The 18,952-nt window shown below is 39.1% G+C and overlaps 1 protein-coding gene across 1 annotated transcript; it reads left to right on the top strand.

Annotated features, from left to right (window-relative positions):
- Nucleotides 1–13,029: 13,029 nt before the first annotated feature.
- Nucleotides 13,030–18,842, top strand: gnat1 (guanine nucleotide binding protein (G protein), alpha transducing activity polypeptide 1; the record flags this gene model as incomplete). Its single annotated transcript, XM_084062135.1, has 8 exons — nucleotides 13,030–13,135; nucleotides 15,460–15,502; nucleotides 16,015–16,156; nucleotides 16,863–17,020; nucleotides 17,769–17,897; nucleotides 18,010–18,139; nucleotides 18,275–18,428; nucleotides 18,652–18,842. 8 exons carry the CDS (start codon nucleotides 13,030–13,032, stop codon nucleotides 18,840–18,842), a joined length of 1,053 nt encoding a protein of 350 aa, XP_083918261.1.
- Nucleotides 18,843–18,952: the final 110 nt, after the last annotated feature.

The following is an 18,952-nucleotide window of genomic DNA, read 5'->3' as shown; positions in this document are numbered from 1 at the left end:
TTTAATCATTTGTAGTTTTGGAGATATTTAACTTTAAGCGCCCCATTCATTGTCGATGCGGCAATGGACATTTAAAGGCAGGCTTACAACTACATACTTACGCCTAGTAACCTCATTCATACTTTAAAATGTTCATCTTACTGTGGACATGTTTGCCTGAAAAGGAATCTTTGAAATGTTGCATAGTTTTAGAATTGTACTCCTTTAAAAGTTCAGAGATTTATAATGAAGGCGGATGGAAGGTTTTGGGACCTCAAAAAAACACTTTCACCTAGAAACTCCATTCACAGTTCAAAAATTCCACCTTACTGTGGACACGCATGCTTGAGATTTCTTTTTTTTAAATCATTTGTAGTTTTGGAGATATTTAACTTTAAGCGCCCCATTCATTGTCGATGCGGCAATGGACATTTGAAGGCAGGCTTACAACTACATACTTACGCCTAGTAACCTCATTCATACTTTAAAATGTTCATCTTACTGTGGACATGTTTGCCTGAAAAGGAATCTTTGAAATGTTGCATAGTTTTAGAATTGTACTCTTTTAAAAGTTCAGAGATTTAGAATGGAGGCGGATGGAAGGTTTTGGGACCTCAAAAAAACACTTTCACCTAGAAACTCCATTCACAGTTCAAAAATTCCACCTTACTGTGGACATGCATGCTTGAGATTTTTTTTTTTTAATCATTTGTAGTTTTGGAGATATTTAACTTTAAGCGCCCCATTCATTGTCGATGCGGCAATGGACATTTAAAGGCAGGCTTACAACTACATACTTACGCCTAGTAACCTCATTCATACTTTAAAATGTTCATCTTACTGTGGACATGTTTGCCTGAAAAGGAATCATTGAAATGTTGCATAGTTTTAGAATTGTACTCCTTTAAAAGTTCAGAGATTTATAATGGAGGCGGATGGAAGGTTTTGGGACCTCAAAAAAAAACTTTCACCTAGAAACTCCATTCACAGTTCAAAAATTCCACCTTACTGTGGACACGCATGCTTGAGATTTCTTTTTTTTTTTAAATCATTTGTAGTTTTGGAGATATTTAACTTTAAGCGCCCCATTCATTGTCGATGCGGCAATGGACATTTGAAGGCAGGCTTACAACTACATACTTACGCCTAGTAACCTCATTCATACTTTAAAATGTTCATCTTACTGTGGACATGTTTGCCTGAAAAGGAATCTTTGAAATGTTGCATAGTTTTAGAATTGTACTCTTTTAAAAGTTCAGAGATTTAGAATGGAGGCGGATGGAAGGTTTAGGGACCTCAAAAAAACACTTTCACCTAGAAACTCCATTCACAGTTCAAAAATTCCCCCTTACTGTGGACATGCATGCTTGAGATTTTTTTTTTTTTTAATCATTTGTAGTTTTGGAGATATTTAACTTTAAGCGCCCCATTCATTGTCGATGCGGCAATGGACATTTAAAGGCAGGCTTACAACTACATACTTACGCCTAGTAACCTCATTCATACTTTAAAATGTTCATCTTACTGTGGACATGTTTGCCTGAAAAGGAATCTTTGAAATGTTAAATAGTTTTAGAATTGTACTCCTTTAAAAGTTCAGAGATGTATAATGGAGGCGGATGGAAGGTTTTGGGACCTCAAAAAAACACTTTCACCTAGAAACTCCATTCACAGTTCAAAAATTCCACCTTACTGTGGACATGCATGCTTGAGATTTTTTTTTTTTTAATCATTTGTAGTTTTGGAGATATTTAACTTTAAGCGCCCCATTCATTGTCAATGCGGCAATGGACATTTAAAGGCAGGCTTACAACTACATACTTACGCCTAGTAACCTCATTCATACTTTAAAATGTTCATCTTACTGTGGACATGCTTGCCTGAAAAGGAATCTTTGAAATGTTGCATAGTTTTAGAATTGTACTCTTTTAAAAGTTCAGAGATTTAGAATGGAGGCGGATGGAAGGTTTAGGGACCTCAAAAAAACACTTTCACCTAGAAACTCCATTCACAGTTCAAAAATTCCCCCTTACTGTGGACATGCATGCTTGAGATTTTTTTTTTTTTTATCATTTGTAGTTTTGGAGATATTTAACTTTAAGCGCCCCATTCATTGTCGATGCGGCAATGGACATTTAAAGGCAGGCTTACAACTACATACTTACGCCTAGTAACATCATTCATACTTTAAAATGTTCATCTTACTGTGGACATGCTTGCCTGAAAAGGAATCTTTGAAATGTTGCATAGTTTTAGAATTGTACTCTTTTAAAAGTTCAGAGATTTAGAATGGAGGCGGATGGAAGGTTTTGGGACCTCAAAAAAACACTTTCACCTAGAAACTCCATTCACAGTTCAAAAATTCCACCTTACTGTGGACATGCATGCTTGAGATTTTTTTTTTTTAATCATTTGTAGTTTTGGAGATATTTAACTTTAAGCGCCCCATTCATTGTCGATGCGGCAATGGACATTTAAAGGCAGGCTTACAACTACATACTTACGCCTAGTAACCTCATTCATACTTTAAAATGTTCATCTTACTGTGGACATGTTTGCCTGAAAAGGAATCTTTGAAATGTTGCATAGTTTTAGAATTGTACTCCTTTAAAAGTTCAGAGATTTATAATGGAGGCGGATGGAAGGTTTTGGGACCTCAAAAAAACACTTTCACCTAGAAACTCCATTCACAGTTCAAAAATTCCACCTTACTGTGGACACGCATGCTTGAGATTTCTTTTTTTTTAAAATCATTTGTAGTTTTGGAGATATTTAACTTTAAGCGCCCCATTCATTGTCGATGCGGCAATGGACATTTGAAGGCAGGCTTACAACTACATACTTACGCCTAGTAACCGCATTCATACTTTAAAATGTTCATCTTACTGTGGACATGTTTGCCTGAAAAGGAATCTTTGAAATGTTGCATAGTTTTAGAATTGTACTCTTTTAAAAGTTCAGAGATTTAGAATGGAGGCGGATGGAAGGTTTAGGGACCTCAAAAAAACACTTTCACCTAGAAACTCCATTCACAGTTCAAAAATTCCCCCTTACTGTGGACATGCATGCTTGAGATTTTTTTTTTTTTAATCATTTGTAGTTTTGGAGATATTTAACTTTAAGCGCCCCATTCATTGTCGATGCGGCAATGGACATTTAAAGGCAGGCTTACAACTACATACTTACGCCTAGTAACCTCATTCATACTTTAAAATGTTCATCTTACTGTGGACATGTTTGCCTGAAAAGGAATCTTTGAAATGTTGCATAGTTTTAGAATTGTACTCTTTTAAAAGTTCAGAGATTTAGAATGGAGGCGGATGGAAGGTTTAGGGACCTCAAAAAAACACTTTCACCTAGAAACTCCATTCACAGTTCAAAAATTCCCCCTTACTGTAGACATGCATGCTTGAGATTTTTTTTTTTTTAATCATTTGTAGTTTTGGAGATATTTAACTTTAAGCGCCCCATTCATTGTCGATGCGGCAATGGACATTTAAAGGCAGGCTTACAACTACATACTTACGCCTAGTAACCTCATTCATACTTTAAAATGTTCATCTTACTGTGGACATGCTTGTCTGAAAAGGAATCTTTGAAATGTTGCATAGTTTTAGAATTGTACTCTTTTAAAAGTTCAGAGATTTAGAATGGAGGCGGATGGAAGGTTTTGAGACCTCAAAAAAACACTTTCACCTAGAAACTCCATTCACAGTTCAAACATTCCCCCTTACTGTGGACATGCATCCTTGAGATGTTTTACTTTGAAATGATTTGTAGTTTTTGAAATATTTAACTTTAAGCGCCCAATGCATTGTCAATGGCAATGGATATTTAAAGAGAAAAGGGTACAAACTTTGCCAGGCTAAGTTAACAGAACAAGTCAGAACTTCTGTGGTGCAGTGGTTTAGATACAGGACTTGCAACCAGAAGGTTACCGGTTCAAATCCAACCAGGACAGGTTTCCAACCAATACCCGACTCTTGCACCTTTATCTGATCTTTCACTGAAGAGTGTGCAAGAGACCATAGAAAATATGTACCATGGTGGAGCAGTGGTTAAGATTCAGGCCTTGCATACTGAAGGCCCTAAGTTCAAATCCCGCAAGGACATCTTTCTAACTTTTACCTGGGGCTTTTACCTTTCTATAATCTTTCAGAAACTTACACGCAAGTCAACAGAACAGATACAAACCTCTGTGGTGCAGTGGTTCAGATACAGGACTTGCAACCAGAAGATTCCCGGTTCAAATCCAACTGGTGTACTTTTTTTCCCCCCCAAGACTCAAGACCCAAAAGAGTCTTGAGTCGAACCAATTATTCCCGCGGAGACATCAAATTTCTCTTTTGGGCCTTGAGTCCCAAGACTCAAGGCCCGAAAGAGAAATTTGATGTCTCCGCGGGAGTAATTGGTTTGACTCATGACCCAAAAGAAGGTGAACTGACTGTAAAGATTCAAAATGTCATATATAGAATAGAAACCCCATTCAAACTTTAAAATGTTCATCCTAATATGGACATTTTTGCCTGAAAAGGAATCTTTGAAATGTTGCATAGTTTTAGAATTGTACTCTTTTAAAAGTTCAGATATTTATAATGGAGGCGGATGGAAGGTTTTGGGACCTCAAAAAAACACTTTCACCTAGAAACTCCATTCACAGTTCAAAAATTCCACCTTACTGTGGACATGCATGCTTGAGATTTTTTTTTTTTTAATCATTTGTAGTTTTGGAGATATTTAACTTTAAGCGCCCCATTCATTGTCGATGCGGCAATGGACATTTAAAGGCAGGCTTACAACTACATACTTACGCCTAGTAACCTCATTCATACTTTAAAATGTTCATCTTACTGTGGACATGTTTGCCTGAAAAGGAATCTTTGAAATGTTAAATAGTTTTAGAATTGTACTCCTTTAAAAGTTCAGAGATTTATAATGGAGGCGGATGGAAGGTTTTGGGACCTCAAAAAAACTGTTTCACCTAGAAACTCCATTCACAGTTCAAAAATTCCACCTTACTGTGGACATGCATGCTTGAGATTTTTTTTTAGTAGTAGTTTTTTAGTTTTGGAGATATTTAACTTTAAGCGCCCCATTCATTGTCGATGCGGCAATGGACATTTAAAGGCAGGCTTACAACTACATACTTACGCCTAGTAACCTCATTCATACTTTAAAATGTTCATCTTACTGTGGACATGTTTGCCTGAAAAGGAATCTTTGAAATGTTGCATAGTTTTAGAATTGTACTCCTTTAAAAGTTCAGAGATTTAGAATGGAGGCGGATGGAAGGTTTTGGGACCTCAAAAAAACACTTTCACCTAGAAACTCCATTCACAGTTCAAAAATTCCACCTTACTGTGGACACGCATGCTTGAGATTTTTTTTTTTTTAATCATTTGTAGTTTTGGAGATATTTAACTTTAAGCGCCCCATTCATTGTCGATGCGGCAATGGACATTTAAAGGCAGGCTTACAACTACATACTTACGCCTAGTAACCTCATTCATACTTTAAAATGTTTATCTTACTGTGGACATGTTTGCCTGAAAAGGAATCTTTGAAATGTTGCATAGTTTTAGAATTGTACTCTTTTAAAAGTTCAGAGATTTAGAATGGAGGCGGATGGAAGGTTTAGGGACCTCAAAAAAACACTTTCACCTAGAAACTCCATTCACAGTTCAAAAATTCCCCCTTACTGTGGACATGCATGCTTGAGATTTTTTTTTTTTTTAATCATTTGTAGTTTTGGAGATATTTAACTTTAAGCGCCCCATTCATTGTCGATGCGGCAATGGACATTTAAAGGCAGGCTTACAACTACATACTTACGCCTAGTAACCTCATTCATACTTTAAAATGTTCATCTTACTGTGGACATGTTTGCCTGAAAAGGAATCTTTGAAATGTTAAATAGTTTTAGAATTGTACTCCTTTAAAAGTTCAGAGATTTATAATGGAGGCGGATGGAAGGTTTTGGGACCTCAAAAAAACACTTTCACCTAGAGACTCCATTCACAGTTCAAAAATTCCACCTTACTGTGGACATGCATGCTTGAGATTTCTTTTTTTTTAATCATTTGTAGTTTGAGATATTTAACTTTAAGCGCCCCATTCATTGTCGATGCGGCAATGGACATTTAAAGGCAGGCTTACAACTACATACTTACGCCTAGTAACCTCATTCATACTTTAAAATGTTCATCTTACTGTGGACATGTTTGCCTGAAAAGGAATCTTTGAAATGTTGCATAGTTTTAGAATTGTACTCCTTTAAAAGTTCAGAGATTTATAATGGAGGCGGATGGAAGGTTTTGGGACCTCAAAAAAACACTTTCACCTAGAAACTCCATTCACAGTTCAAAAATTCCACCTTACTGTGGACACGCATGCTTGAGATTTTTTTTTTTTTAATCATTTGTAGTTTTGGAGATATTTAACTTTAAGCGCCCCATTCATTGTCGATGCGGCAATGGACATTTAAAGGCAGGCTTACAACTACATACTTACGCCTAGTAACCTCATTCATACTTTAAAATGTTCATCTTACTGTGGACATGTTTGCATGAAAAGGAATCTTTGAAATGTTGCATAGTTTTAGAATTGTACTCTTTTAAAAGTTCAGAGATTTAGAATGGAGGCGGATGGAAGGTTTAGGGACCTCAAAAAAACACTTTCACCTAGAAACTCCATTCACAGTTCAAAAATTCCACCTTACTGTGGACATGCATGCTTGAGATTTTTTTTTTTTTAATCATTTGTAGTTTTGGAGATATTTAACTTTAAGCGTCCCATTCATTGTCGATGCGGCAATGGACATTTAAAGGCAGGCTTACAACTACATACTTACGCCTAGTAACCTCATTCATACTTTAAAATGTTCATCTTACCGTGGACATGTTTGCCTGAAAAGGAATCTTTGAAATGTTGCATAGTTTTAGAATTGTACTCTTTTAAAAGTTCAGAGATTTAGAATGGAGGCGGATGGAAGGTTTTGGGACCTCAAAAAAACACTTTCACCTAGAAACTCCATTCACAGTTCAAAAATTCCACCTTACTGTGGACATGGATGCTTGATTATTATTTTTTTTAAATCATTTGTAGTTTTGGAGATATTTAACTTTAAGCGCCCCATTCATTGTCGATGCGGCAATGGACATTTAAAGGCAGGCTTACAACTACATACTTACGCCTAGTAACCTCATTCATACTTTAAAATGTTCATCTTACTGTGGACATGTTTGCCTGAAAAGGAATCTTTGAAATGTTGCATAGTTTTAGAATTGTACTCCTTTAAAAGTTCAGAGATTTATAATGGAGGCGGATGGAAGGTTTTGGGACCTCAAAAAAACACTTTCACCTAGAAACTCCATTCACAGTTCAAAAATTCCACCTTACTGTGGACACGCATGCTTGAGATTTTTTTTTTTTTAATCATTTGTAGTTTTGGAGATATTTAACTTTAAGCGCCCCATTCATTGTCGATGCGGCAATGGACATTTAAAGGCAGGCTTACAACTACATACTTACGCCTAGTAACCTCATTCATACTTTAAAATGTTCATCTTACTGTGGACATGTTTGCCTGAAAAGGAATCTTTGAAATGTTAAATAGTTTTAGAATTGTACTCCTTTAAAAGTTCAGAGATTTATAATGGAGGCGGATGGAAGGTTTTGGGACCTCAAAAAAACACTTTCACCTAGAAACTCCATTCACAGTTCAAAAATTCCACCTTACTGTGGACATGCATGCTTGAGATTTCTTTTTTTTTAATCATTTGTAGTTTGAGATATTTAACTTTAAGCGCCCCATTCATTGTCGATGCGGCAATGGACATTTAAAGGCAGGCTTACAACTACATACTTACGCCTAGTAACCTCATTCATACTTTAAAATGTTCATCTTACTGTGGACATGTTTGCCTGAAAAGGAATCTTTGAAATGTTGCATAGTTTTAGAATTGTACTCCTTTAAAAGTTCAGAGATTTATAATGGAGGCGGATGGAAGGTTTTGGGACCTCAAAAAAACACTTTCACCTAGAAACTCCATTCACAGTTCAAAAATTCCACCTTACTGTGGACACGCATGCTTGAGATTTTTTTTTTTTTAATCATTTGTAGTTTTGGAGATATTTAACTTTAAGCGCCCCATTCATTGTCGATGCGGCAATGGACATTTAAAGGCAGGCTTACAACTACATACTTACGCCTAGTAACCTCATTCATACTTTAAAATGTTCATCTTACTGTGGACATGTTTGCATGAAAAGGAATCTTTGAAATGTTGCATAGTTTTAGAATTGTACTCTTTTAAAAGTTCAGAGATTTAGAATGGAGGCGGATGGAAGGTTTAGGGACCTCAAAAAAACACTTTCACCTAGAAACTCCATTCACAGTTCAAAAATTCCACCTTACTGTGGACATGCATGCTTGAGATTTTTTTTTTTTTAATCATTTGTAGTTTTGGAGATATTTAACTTTAAGCGTCCCATTCATTGTCGATGCGGCAATGGACATTTAAAGGCAGGCTTACAACTACATACTTACGCCTAGTAACCTCATTCATACTTTAAAATGTTCATCTTACCGTGGACATGTTTGCCTGAAAAGGAATCTTTGAAATGTTACATAGTTTTAGAATTGTACTCTTTTAAAAGTTCAGAGATTTAGAATGGAGGCGGATGGAAGGTTTTGGGACCTCAAAAAAACACTTTCACCTAGAAACTCCATTCACAGTTCAAAAATTCCACCTTACTGTGGACATGGATGCTTGATTATTATTTTTTTTAAATCATTTGTAGTTTTGGAGATATTTAACTTTAAGCGCCCCATTCATTGTCGATGCGGCAATGGACATTTAAAGGCAGGCTTACAACTACATACTTACGCCTAGTAACCTCATTCATACTTTAAAATGTTCATCTTACTGTGGACATGTTTGCCTGAAAAGGAATCTTTGAAATGTTGCATAGTTTTAGAATTGTACTCTTTTAAAAGTTCAGAGATTTAGAATGGAGGCGGATGGAAGGTTTTGGGACCTCAAAAAAACATTTTCACCTAGAAACTCCATTCACAGTTCAAAAATTCCCCCTTACTGTGGACATGCATGCTTGAGATTTTTTTTTTTTTATCATTTGTAGTTTTGGAGATATTTAACTTTAAGCGCCCCATTCATTGTCGATGCGGCAATGGACATTTAAAGGCAGGCTTACAACTACATACTTACGCCTAGTAACCTCATTCATACTTTAAAATGTTCATCTTACCGTGGACATGTTTGCCTGAAAAGGAATCTTTGAAATGTTGCATAGTTTTAGAATTGTACTCTTTTAAAAGTTCAGAGATTTAGAATGGAGGCGGATGGAAGGTTTTGGGACCTCAAAAAAACACTTTCACCTAGAAACTCCATTCACAGTTCAAACATTCCCCCTTACTGTGGACATGCATCCTTGAGATGTTTTACTTTGAAATGATTTGTAGTTTTTGAAATATTTAACTTTAAGCGCTCAATGCATTGTCAATGGCAATGGATATTTAAAGGGAAAAGGGTACAAAGTTTGCCAGGCCAAGTTAACAGAAGAAGTCAGAACTTCTGTGGTGCAGTGGTTTAGATACAGGACTTGCAACCAGAAGGTTACCGGTTCAAATCCAACCAGGAAAGGTTTCCAACCAATACCCAATGTTTCATAGGTTTAGAAATGTACTCCTTTAAAAGTTTTGGCACCTCAAACAACGCTTTCACCTAGAAACTCCATTCACACTTTTTATAATTCATCTTAATGTGGACTCAAATGCTTAAACTTTTTACTTTGAAATGTTTTGTAGTTTTTGAGATATTTAACGTTAAGCGCCCAATGCATTGTCAATGGCAATGGATATACAGTAGAACACCGAAGTCTGAAGTCACTGCCAGTAGAGGGCACTGTTCCAGGGTTCGTGGCTTCATTTTTTGTGTTGAAACCCCCATTTGGGAATCTTAGATCACGTCATATAAGAACTGTGTTCCAAACATAAACACACCACCCTGGCGTTTTTGTCAGGGGGGTGGCTCTGCATCGTTTATGATATTCATTCATATTTGATACAGCCTGTTTCTGGCGAAAATGGAATTAATTCTGCCTTAAAAGTCTTAAGAACTACTACTTCTGGGTCTGAAATCCCCACAGCAGCCGCGTTCATGGGAAATGTAGTCTTTGGTTGTTTGACTCGTTTCCAGTGTTTATATTGTGTTACTCTTTGGGTAAATGTGTACATTTACACCTTCAGTCGATGCTTCATATCCATATGAGTAAAAACGCCAGGGTGGTGTGTTTATTTTTGGAACACAGTTCTTATATGAAGCGATCTAAGATTCCCCAATGAGGATATCAATACAAAAAGTAAAGCCATGAACCTGCGGAATGCGCCCTCTACTGGCAGTGACGTCAGGACTTCGGTGCTCTATTTAAAGGGGAAAAAGTACAAACTTTGGCAGGCTAAGTTAACAGAACAAGTGAGAACCTCTGTGGTGCATTGGTTTAGATACAGCACTTGCAACCAGAAGGTCACCGGTTCAAATCCAAGTCATGGCCTTGATGTGGAAACTGTCCATTCTGTGCACGCACGCGCGCACACACACACACACACACACACACACACACACACACACACACACGAGAGACGCAAATAGAGACAATAGAGTTGGAGACAAAGAGCAAGAGACAGACAGACAGACAGAGTGTTGGTGATGACACACACACACAATCAAGTGGATTAGGATCTCTCACCTTCAGATTGAGGTCAATAAGATCTGTGGGCGAGACTGCAAAGCTCTTAAAGCACTTTAGAATGCACCTTTCAAACTGTAGTATACATTGTGAAGTAACACTGTCTGCACCAGGAACTCTTTCAGTTCAAAACCAACATTTTTTTTTGTCTCCCAAACTTTCAAAAATATATTATGAATGAATCAATTAAAGGACCCATTTTCAACCTGTCTTCATATAATTGGTCCTACTCACTAACGCTCATTATGGTACCATTTTTGTCTACTCGTTATGAGTCTCAGAGGAGGGCTGTGGACAGTTCAGAAACCCGCCTACCAGTGACGCCATTGATGGGGAATCAAAGCTACAGTAATAGACCCTGCAGGCTTTCTATTCCTAGAAAGTTAGCATGCTGAAATAGAAGCCATTGTGAAGCCAAAAAAAAAAGTACTTAGGAGCCGAGATACAGGCTTTTGAAGTCATAAGTTAACCAGAAAGTGAATTGGAGTCTAAATCTTCAAAAAATGATATCTCCTGGTGCTGTGAATGAAAAAAAAAGAACATTTGGAAAAAAAAAGACTACATTTCCCTTTTCTTTTTTTCAAAAACGGTCATAACCGTTTTTGGCACTCCTCGTTTGGATTATGAAAAACGGTCCGGACCGTTTTTGGCACTCAATGTGTTAACTGTTTTTCATATAATTCAAAATGGTGGGAGATCTAAAGGTCAGAGGTCAAAAATGTTGAAAAAAATTAGTGTTAAAGTTATGAGTAGACGCACGTGTGTATCAAAGTTTTATGGCTGTAGGTCAAACAGGGCATGAGTTGTACAGTACCTGTTCAAAGTTGGCATTTTCAATTGAGTGCTATAGCGCCACCTTTTGACGAAAGATTGTGAGATTTATTTATTGATATCTTTTCATGACCATCTATCATATGGCCGAGTTTCGTAAAAAGCGTATGCACGGTTCAGCCATAATGCGAATAATAAAACAGGGCCAGGAGCCATGCTGGCAGCCTGGCCCCGTAATAATAAATCTCTATAATGGCATGCCAAAAATAGGGACGCCTGTGTTAAATGGTAAATGGTGCATTTATATAGCACTTTCATCCAAAGCGCTTTACATAGATTGTGCATTACATTCACCCATTCACACACCGATGCCGGAGGAAACCACGTCTTGCTCAAGGACACTTCCACACTAACACTAACTCTGGGGGAGACCCCCAGCCCGGGATCGAACAGGGAAACCTTGTGGTTTCCAGTTCACTCTACCCTGCCACTCTACCCCTGAGCCACTGATTTACGGCAATGATTTACGACCCTGCCCCTATCGGTACATAACTCGGGCGGCGCTGAGTCGGCTGAAGGTGACTTTGCAGGACCCATGCTCAGGTGCCAGTCACACTAATGCGTAATCTGCGTAACGGAACACTAGCTTCACTTGCCATACTTGCTATACTATTGCACAGGCCTTATCCTGAAGGGACAAACGTGGCATCTTTCCATGGGGGCAGTGTTGCTGCTTGGAGCATACACAAACTCAACAAAGTTGCAAGACCCATGCTCAGGAGCCTGGCACACAGCTCTCAGCAGTTGTGTGCTGGCAGGTCGCTCAAAACAAGAGCGATTACCAACAGAAGCATATTAGGGGATTTTGGCATTTTTTTAGGAGGCACTACCCACACGTTTAGTTGTCCTCCTTACAAGTTATAACTCGTTGTAAAGGTGACTAATCAACGATAAAAATGATATAAAAATAGTTCTGAAAAGACACATGGAATAAGTGACAGCATGGGATCGCTAAGAATGTTGATGGCATTGAGTATTGATACACAACAAAAATATAAAATATAAAAATATATACACACACACACGCACTCTTTTGGTTTTCTTTTTCATGTCAGACAAAGACTCGGTGGCTGCTGGACACTTTCTCTTTTAAAGGCAGCTAAGAACGGCGCAAACAGATAAGCGCTTGAGCCGATGTGCATTTTCCGCTGAGCACAGCAAAGCTCCCCCCCGAAAGTTTTAGACGGCTCCTACAGCGGGGGCCCCACCTACGCGTAACACCCTCTCACACCTGCCCCAAAAGAGCCCTGTCCTTGTGTCCCATTGGTCACCCTCGGTCAGGTGGCCGGAGGATAGTCAAAATCCTTTCATAAGACTCTCAAAACATCCTCCAGTGTCTGCTGAGGGTAGTTTACGTATCAGCCGCCATCAACTAGGACCTATAGGACCTACTTCCATCTTTTTCTTGCCGCGTGTTTTTTTGAGTGCAGGGGCCGAACCCAGGAGATCAGGATGGGGGCCGGAGGTAGCGCCGAGGCGAAAGCTTCCAGGGAGCTGGACAAGAAGCTGAAGGAGGAGGGCGACAGGGAAGCCAGGACAGTGAAGCTGCTGCTGTTAGGTAAACACACTCCCCTGTGTAGGGACGTAGAATGAGGGGACCGAAGGGCCACGATGCAAGACCCCACATCTGTTCTTGTGAATTGAAGGCCCTCATAGGGTTCGTGAGGCCAGTTTATATTTACAGACTAATATGAGGTGATGTTATGGGCCCAGCTATCCGTGTGATGAATGCTGTACTGTTGCTTTGTAGATGTCGGATAATTCTTTCTCCCAAAGTTGCTTGTGTCTATGTTAAAGAGTGCAGGGGTGTGAACGCTGTATAAAAAGATTAGAGCATCTTTTGTAGTGATGCTGGAGTTAATACAGACACAGTTGCCATTTTGTCTCTCTTCTATTCTTTCACTCAATTAACCTCATTTCACCCCCCCCCACAGAAAAAACCCAACCAACCCCCAAAAAAATAAATAAAAGACAACAATGCTATCTTTCAGCAAGAGATTATTATTGTTATCTGAGTATTATTATTAGATATTTAGATGTATTTAATTCCTTAATTGTCATTGTTAAATGTACAACAAAATTGAGTAAACTCACTGACGTGACTACAGTATGACATAACGTGAACGGGGTATTGCATTGCTGTTGAAAAGCATTATCCAACATCATCATTTAGCGTGGACCATTTCAATTCATTTGAAACCGTGAGGAGGAGAACTCCAGCTTAATCACCGTGTCATTGTACTGATTAGATATTTTAGTAAATGCTCACCTCAATCCCTTGCTAATCCTTAAACATCATGTGTTCCATTACACACAGGGCTTACCCCCCCCCCCCCCCTCCCCCCCCCACCCCACACACACACACACACACACACACACACACACACACACACACACTGAACACAGCATCCCTGAACACCTACTACATGTACCTGACTCTCGAAAATGTTTGATGCCCAAAATATGCCCTAGATACGGGCGCCAGGTTTAAAGTGGTTAAAAGAGAAGAACAGCCGGATAAAGATAAAATGCTCATGACAAGGTAGCAGTGTTGCCAGATTTTGCCTGAGAAACAACACATACAACACACATCTTGTATGGGGGTCCCTGCTGGCACAAAATATTTTCAGATGAGGGTCCGTGGACGAACGCATATTAAATTGGGGGTCCTTGACATGAAAACGCTTACTTACTTAATTTCCAAGGAAGCAACACAACCCGCAACTACCAATTTGTACAAGCGAGCCCAAAATCGTGGATAATAAGCGGACATGGCAACACTGCAAGTGCAAGGTAGGTCAGGGATAGAACATTCCCCCTGACATCAGCTTTGAAGGAGCTTAAGCTTGAAATAAGGAGCATTATCTCCTATCAGATTAGTGCTGCACCCTAGAGGTAATCTTCAATAAATATGATTGTATTTTCTTTATACACAGTTCAAAATCAGAAATGACTGGTTTGTGTCATCGAAACATAAAATGTTATAATTAATCTGTCAATCTTAATGTATTTTAATTCATTAATAATACATAATTACAATAGTTACTGGCTTTGTATGGCCACTGGCCATAATGTCTTTTATATGAATGAAAATGCTTCCATGCAAAGCGCCCACCACCATAGAGTCTAGCGATTCGAATCCAACAAGGTGCAATGCGCTTGGCCGGGCGTCTATATTGAAACGCCCGAGAAGTGCAACGCCTCGTGGCGGAGTTGAACCTTCGCCCCCCGGCTCACTAGTCCAGCCAACAACCCCCTGCGCCAAAGAAGCTAGCTCCCTCAATGGAGGAATTTGTGGCGTCTTTTGTCAGTGGGGAATGTTGAGCGGGAGGAGTAGGTCAAACGATCAACTACAAGGCATGAGCTCGGCCCTGGCCTCCCTAGGTTGGCAGAGGGAAGGTAGTGCCCAGGATTACATAGACAATTGGCACTGGGTGTTAAAATAGGGTTACAAAATCGTGGCATAAGAATTTAAAAAGGAAAAAAAAACAAAAAACGATCAAGTACATAGAGCCCCTACTGGGAGGATGTCGTCTTCATCTTCCCGGTGGGGGCTCATCACTGGCAGGTGAGCCAGTGGGGTACAACAGCAGTGGCGAGCAGTGAGAAGAATTCATTGCCATTTCGATTGGCTAAATTGTGGAGACAAAGGGGTAAAACAAAAATGGCTCACCTGGTGCATGCAACATGATAAGGCTAGAATCCTTCCTGCACCTGGCTCGGGTTCGAATCCAACCCGAGGCTCCTTGTTGCATGTCGTCCACCTCTCTCTCGCCCACCTTTCCTTCCTCTCTCTCATTGTCACTATCAAAAATGAAGCAGAAATGTTTATAAAACGCTTAATGTAGACACTGTTTCATATATTTATTCTAATTCCTACAGGTGCTGGAGAATCAGGGAAAAGCACCATCGTCAAACAGATGAAGTAGGACATTTCTCCTCTCGCCTATTATCCCATTGTGAAGGCTTCACTTGTTCAAATGTTACAACCAGTGGTGTAAAGTAACTAAGTACATTTACTCAAGCACTGTACTTAAGTACACGTTTGAGGTACTTTACTTTACTGGAGTATTTCAAATGATCAGTACTTTTACTTCTAGCCACTACATCTCAGAGGCAAATATTGTACTTTTTCTCCACTACATTATGTGAAAACTTGAGTTACTAGTTACTTTGCAGATATAAATGATTACATTATAAAACATTAACCACTTCAGCCCTATTTTACACCTAGGCTATTTGAAAATAGCCGACAAGCTCACAACCCGTTGCATCGCGTTGTGATCTTTTAGATCTTCTTTATATTAATTCCGGACTCTTACTTGTAACAGAGTACTTCTATATTGCAGTATTGATACTTTTACTTAAGTAAAACATTTGAGCACTTTTTCCACCACTGCAACCTTATCATGGTCATATTTGTTTATCTGTCCACAGAATTATCCACCAAGATGGTTACTCACCTGCGGAATTAATGGAATTCATCATCATCATCTACAGCAACACTGTTCAGTCCATCATGGCCATCGTCAAGGCCATGGGCACATTCAATATTGCTTATGGTCACTCTGATCAGTCGGTACAGAGCATTTAAGATTCATTTACACTACATCACACGTCGGTGCACGTTTGTTACCTTCACAATCCGTTTGTTTGTTTGTTTTGGCAAGTGACACCGTTTTAGTACAACGTATAAATTAGACTTGAACCCATTAAGACCGGGAACACATCTGCGTCATTTTTAGTTTTCTTTGGGCTATTTTTTTTTTTTTTTTACAAATCGTGAAAATGTGTGCAAATATTTGAATATGTATGTGTATATATATACATTTTTAACTCAAATCTTTGCTTCTGGGGGGTCCCTGGAACAACATATTTGAAAAGGGGGGGGGGGGTCCACGGACAAAATACATATCATTTTGGGTGGTCCTTGACATGAACAAAGTGTGAGAACCACTGATATTATAACAACATACGTTTTAGAAGACATTTGTAGAATCCCCAGAAGCAAAGATTTGAGTTAAAAGAAAATGCTTTAAAAAAACATATATTCAAAGATTTGAACACATTTTCACGATTTTTCTAAGAAAATAGTAGATCTACAAGCTCGTAAAAATAAATAAAAAGTAAATAATGATTATAGCTAATAAAATCGAAAATGACACAGTATGCCTTCCCTGATTGAATGGGTTAAACCAAAAATTGTTTATTTGGTAACACTTTATATGGCTTCCTACAACAAACCGTGACTGTGTTTGTGTCTGTGGCTCCACCTGTCTGTGTAGGATGATGCCAGGAAGCTCCAGCACCTTGCGGACACCATCGAGGAGGGCACCATGCCCAAGGAGTTGTCAGACATCATCATACGTTTGTGGAAAGACCCTGGCATCCAGCAATGCTTTGAGCGAGCCTCAGAATACCAGCTCAACGACTCTGCCGGATAGTAAGTCATCTCTTTCTTCCCGCTACGGGAAACTTCATAGTGGGGTCTAAATGTAGCAGAGTAGCTATGCCTGAAAACAAGTAGCCTAGTACCTCTCAAGTCCAAGAGGGGACTGGATGAGTGGTGCTGTAGGCCCATGTCTTTGGTTTCCCTTGCGGGAGATCAGGGTTCAAATCCCGGTGGTTATATCAGTACTTAAAGGTAGGGTAAGTGATTTTCTTTGGTTAAAATAAGTGTTAAATAGCTCTATATTCTGATAGTACTCATTGCTATAGAGTGTTTGTTCAGTAAAAGGAGCCTCCTTGTCTCTCCAGCTCTTTATTAAACAGAAAATGCATTTTCGTTTCAGTTTCATTTCCAATTTTATCCAATCAGGATAGAGAACTCAATCAGGATATACTGTAGATGACACTAAGAAATGAGCAGAGAAAATTGGAACAGGAACACTATAAAAATGAAGCTTAAAAATGGGTACTTTCTCCTGATTGGCTGAGATTTTGACACCTACCGGAAAATGTATTTTCTGTTTATTAAAGAGCTGGAGAGACGGGGAGACCCCTGTTACTGAACAAACACTCTATAGCAATGATTACTATCAGGATATAGTGCTTTAACCTTTTAACAAAATACTTTTTGTTTTAACCCAAAAATATCACCCTACGTTTAACAACAAGATGAGCAAATCGGTAAGATATCTTGTCTTGTGTGAAAACGGCTTGTGTGATCAGAGAACTTCATCGTTTCGCAGCTACCTGTGTGACTTGGCGAGACTGGTTTTGCCCGGCTACTGCCCAACAGAGCAGGATGTGTTGCGCTCAAGAGTGAAGACCACCGGTATTATTGAGACCCAGTTCGGGTTAAAAGATCTCAATTTCAGGTGAGAAGACACAAGGCAATACAGTATTTTTTCAAGATCAGAACACCAATAACCCGTCTACCCTAGATGATGATGATAATAATGGCAATTATGCTGCTATCCTTCCATGCAGAATGTTTGACGTGGGCGGACAAAGATCTGAAAGGAAGAAGTGGATCCATTGCTTTGAAGGTGTGACCTGTATCATCTTCATTGCTGCTCTGAGCGCCTACGACATGGTGTTGGTCGAGGATGATGAAGTGGTGAGAGACTAAAGACAAAAAATACACAGTATTTCTAACTCAACATTTTGTCATCTGTAAACCACTTTGATTTGACCGTAACCAACGGTTATGTCTTTGACTTATTTCCCAAAATGTTTTTTTTTTCTTGTTTAGAACCGAATGCACGAGAGTCTGCACTTGTTCAACAGTATCTGCAACCACCGTTACTTCATCACCACCTCAATTGTGCTCTTCTTGAACAAGAAAGATGTGTTCTTAGAGAAGATCAAGAAGGCTCATCTCAGCATGTGCTTCCCTGACTACGATGGTGAGATCACCAGCAACACAAACCTTGAGGGAGTTTCAGGGCGTCCCAACAAAATTATTGATAGTTGAAACCAAATGGAACTGTAACCATTTGAACACCCTCTGAGTTATGTGGGGTCTGTGGTCTAATGCATACAAAAACTGGGGGTCCCTGAAATTAAAATGTTTGAGAGCCACTGCCGTAAACCAAACAAAATAACTTACCTTGAAAACTTTCCACTCAGGGCCCAATACTTTTGAAGATGCTGGAGGCTACATCAAAATTCAGTTCTTGGAACTCAACATGCGTAAAGACGTCAAGGAAATCTACTCCCACATGACCTGCGCCACAGACACAGAAAACGTCAAGTTTGTGTTCGATGCCGTAACAGACATCATCATCAAAGAAAACCTCAAGGATTGTGGTCTCTTCTAAGAGCCACGCTGAGGAACCCAAAGGCAGGTGGGTAATTTAACATTACCATGATGAAAGATGACATCAGCTGCTGCCTGCTGATAATGATTAGTTAAATTTGTCATTTGACT

Source organism: Gymnoscopelus microlampas (genome assembly GCF_963454915.1).
Source record: "Gymnoscopelus microlampas genome assembly, chromosome: 7".
Lineage (NCBI taxonomy): Eukaryota > Metazoa > Chordata > Actinopteri > Myctophiformes > Myctophidae > Gymnoscopelus > Gymnoscopelus microlampas.
This window is presented reverse-complemented; position numbering and strand designations above follow the sequence as displayed.